The sequence below is a fragment of the Anopheles coustani genome, chromosome 3 (genome assembly GCF_943734705.1).
Source record: "Anopheles coustani chromosome 3, idAnoCousDA_361_x.2, whole genome shotgun sequence".
NCBI classification, from domain to species: Eukaryota; Metazoa; Arthropoda; class Insecta; order Diptera; family Culicidae; genus Anopheles; species Anopheles coustani.
Genome location: NC_071288.1, coordinates 87,773,160 through 87,777,025, shown reverse-complemented (window position 1 = coordinate 87,777,025; position 3,866 = coordinate 87,773,160). Strand labels below are relative to the sequence as shown.

The 3,866-nt window shown below is 55.7% G+C and overlaps 1 protein-coding gene across 1 annotated transcript; it reads right to left on the bottom strand.

Moving 5' to 3' along the window:
* Positions 1 to 659: 659 nt before the first annotated feature.
* On the bottom strand, positions 660 to 2,081 carry LOC131259200 (CCAAT/enhancer-binding protein). The gene has a single exon (XM_058260639.1). It carries the CDS (start codon positions 2,079 to 2,081, stop codon positions 660 to 662), a length of 1,422 nt encoding a protein of 473 aa, XP_058116622.1.
* Positions 2,082 to 3,866: the final 1,785 nt, after the last annotated feature.

The window sequence follows — 3,866 nt, the reverse complement described above, 5'->3', positions numbered from 1 at the left end:
CGCAGTGTCACAGATTGTTACAGTATGTAGTTGCCTTGCATGTGTGTTTATTCGCCAACCATTCGGCGTCCGCCTTCCGCTTCGTCACTTTGTGTCACTATAGTGCTACGATTTCCCGCCCAACGAAAGCCCTTTTGCTTTCCTGCCTGGGGATGGAAACCGGAGTCTCTTTCTGTCTTTGGTTCATAAACGTAAACGCAAAAGCGGGGAAAAGCGGACTGGCCCGGACGCGGCGTGTTCTCTATGGGTGTTTGTGTCTTTCCTATCGATTGGTCCAACTGTACACGTTCCTTAGCGGGAGGGACTAACCAAGTAACAAGGTAGGAGTCTGTAATAGGAGTTCGCAGCGCGTTTGGTGCATATTGGGATTACACTTGGGGTTGTGGTTTTTGTCATAGATATCAACGAGTTGCTACAACTAGGATACTAAAGCCTGATCTTGCACAGCGGGTCCGTTTTGGCCCGCTCCAAGGAGCTCTTTTCCGCCTTCAGGCCTTAGAGAGTGAGATGAGAGCCTGAAGAGAATCCGCGGAGACTCAGCGCGTTCAAATTCCCAAGGATATTGGCGAGATGTGGCCTCAGTCCTCCCACACACACCCACGTATTTACAGAGTGGCCACACTCACGCCACATATCCTGTCGCTGGGGTTGAGCCCGACCTACATGTGATCACCCATGTTGGACAGATTGAGCGCACTGCGGCAGATCTGGTTGATCTCGGGATTGCTGTGGTTCATCAGGTGCATGTACAGCTGCTTGTACAGCGCGATCTCGTTGTTCTTCTCCTCGATCTTCCGGATCAGCACGTCCTTCTCCTTCAGCAGCGTCTTCACCTTCTCCTCCACCTCGCGCGATCGCACCTTGGCCTTTTCGCGCGACTTCCGCACGGCGATGTTGTTCCGCTCGCGCCTCCGCCGGTACTCGTCCGTGCCCTTGTCCACCGACTTGGGGGCCGTCTTGCGCCCCACGTGCGGCAGCATCTTGTTGTGTTTGGTGAGGTTCGCTAGGTGGGCGGCACCGGCCGCCAGGTGCGGGAGGGCCTGATGGTGCAGTACGGCGGCCGGTGTGAGGCTGGAGAAGCTGTTCCCGTTGCCGTTGGTGACGTAGCTTGGAGTGGTGCCACCGCCTCCACCACCACCACCACCACCGCCTCCGGTACTGCCACCGAGGGGACCGCCATTGGGGAGACCGTTCGTGGGACCGGATGTCGCCGAACCCGGCAGTCCCTGGTAGCCATTGATGGTGCCCATGAACTGAGCGCCTCCACCGTTCGCCAGCAGCTGCCGACGGTACTCGTTCGGGTCGACGGGCTCCTCCTTGATGTTGGCCGAGTCGGCCGAGGAGCCCACCGAGCTGTTCTCGTCACTCGACGTACCACCGTAGGCCGCGCCGGTGTGCACGGGCTGTGGCATGTAGGCCAGAGATCGCTGGTAGCTGTTGTTGCCGTTCGAGTGCTGCGAAAGTCGAGCCTGCTGCAGCTGGAGCGCCTTAGCGGCGGCCGTCTGTACGAGCGGGTTCGCCATCGTGCCGTTCGTGCTGCCCACCGTCACCATCTCGGTGAAGATCCCGAGCGCTTCCGGGTCACGGAACTGATCGTCGATCAGGTGCTGCAGGTCGAGCGAGATCTCCTGCGAGGTCAGCTCGTCCAGCTCGGACTGGGAGTACTGGATCTGCTGTAGCATCTGCTTCGACAGTAGGTTCCCATTGGTGAGCAGGTTCGGTACCACACCGTTACCAGGATGCTGCCCCAGCTGGACCTGCTGTTGCTGCTGCTGCTGACTCTGCTGCTGCTGCTGAACTTGCTGCACTTGCTGGACTTGCTGCTGAACCTGCTGCTGGACTTGCTGAACCTGCTGAACCTGCTGTTGCTGCTGTTGTTGCTGCTGCTGCTGCTGCTGCTGCTGCTTCAACGCCAGCGTGTTCTGGTTAATCGCCGTCGGGGAGTTATTGTTGTTGGTCGGCGACGCCCCGTTGGCCGTGCCGTTCGCACCGTTCACACTATTGTTCGCTGCCATCGTTAGCTTCTTGATATCACTGCGCACTTGGATTTGATTCGTATCGTACATTTGAGGCGATTCCATATTTTATTGCTGCTGCCTTACACTGTAACCGGGGGGACACATGGAACTACAACTGGGACGCACCACCACCACGCACCAACGTTGTCTCGTGAAAACCCAAAAACTCTGCACACGGCCACTGAACACTGGTTCGAACGTTCTGCGGAAGCAACAATCAGAAGAGCCTGCACGGGACACTGCTCTTCGAGTTGGCCAGACTATTGCACTCACTTTCCACCACACTAGAATATCTTGTATCCGTATTCCAACCACGTCAGACTTTGCACCTCAGTCCACACTCGGAAAAGATCACGATCGCACGAGAAAAGCCACTCTGGTAGTTTCCACTAAAACCTCACTTTCTTTCACGTCAAAACGTCCTCATTTGTTGTAGATCCAGAAGTAGAAATAATCCATGATTCTTCCGTGTTTCGCGAAAACCAAAAACCGAACGGGGAGATGTCCCTTTCCGCAAACTAAAAGGGGACTAAAAGTTTGTTTAGTCGGTGGGGAAACGTTTCGGCCTCGGCGTACCCGGGAAAACAAGGCGGTTTAGGCCGCGCGGCTGCCTGTGTCCGACCAGGGGGGAAGCTTTTTTGCGAAAGATGTTTGTGGACGGTACACTTTCTTAAGACTGAAGTCTTAAGACTATGATGCAACTTGTTATATATTCAACAAACTTCGTCTTTCGCCCGACGCGGTAGTGCTGTCTCACTCGCACTGGGGGTCCACTTAAACTCACTCGCACACTAACACACACTCTTTCTCACCAAAACATTTCTCTCTCCCTTGCTGGGGTGAATTTTTCCGACCGACTGGTGAGAGGGAAGGGGCAAGGTGGTCCCTAAAACGGTCCGCTCCGACTCCTCGAACGATTTTCGGAATGGCGGCTCAGAGCTCTGGCCGATCTTGAATGCACCGTTTCTCACGCTTCTCACTCACCATGCCAGTACTGCAGCTCACTGCACTCTCACTTCGGCGGTGTTTACGGGGACTGGGGGAGGGGGATTGAATTCCGGAGTTCCCTGCACCAAAAGGGTCGCGGTCCACGCGGTCGCGGTTCGTTCGTCTCCAAACGAATGTGTTAGGGGATGGCCGAGCAGCGCGTGTGCGATCGGTTGCGCTGTTTGAACGAGAGTGAGCCAACCGCGGTGTAGCAACCCGACTATCACTCGGACGCCGAGCTCGCGGCTCAAAAACCCCCCGTCGACGCTGCTCACTCGCGGCTCCCCTTTTCCTTTGCGGTCTCTTTCGGTTTCACCGCATTCGAGTGCATCAACTCTGTCACTCTCTCTTTCGTTTTTTATTCGTCCCTTCGTTGCTCGTGCTCCACGCCATTCGCTTATCTCACAGCCGACATTTTTGGGGGGAACTTTGCGGTGAGTGAGTGAGATGGCCCTTATGGCTTTGGGGCCAGCGAATGGAAAGGGAAAGCCGATGACAATGCCGAAACGGAGACGCCTGGTCACTCTCACCTGGTCCTGGCGCGCTGAGCCTTAGCAGATAGCGAGATTTTCGCGGCGCGCTATGTTTTGTCTGACGGGATCGTAGCGAAGCGTCGTATTCACGTGCTTCAGTGCACTCTCTCCTTCTCTCGGTGTCCCGTTGTACGTGCGTTGAACGTCGGTTTCGAACGACTCGATTCATCATAGTAAGCGGGACTCCACACCTGTGGCATGCTGCTCGCCAAGCTCGACGTCATCGAACACCATCCTCCCCCGTTTCGGTCACCCTCGGAAAACCCCATCTAAACGCTCTAGCTTGGTATGATATAATCAAGTTTGGCCGCTCAGTTGTGTTGTTTAA

Excerpts from the sequence above, each read along its gene's own strand:
- LOC131259200 (XM_058260639.1), bottom strand. The coding sequence starts at position 2,081 with ATGGAATCGCCTCAAATGTACGATACGAATCAAATCCAAGTGCGCAGT.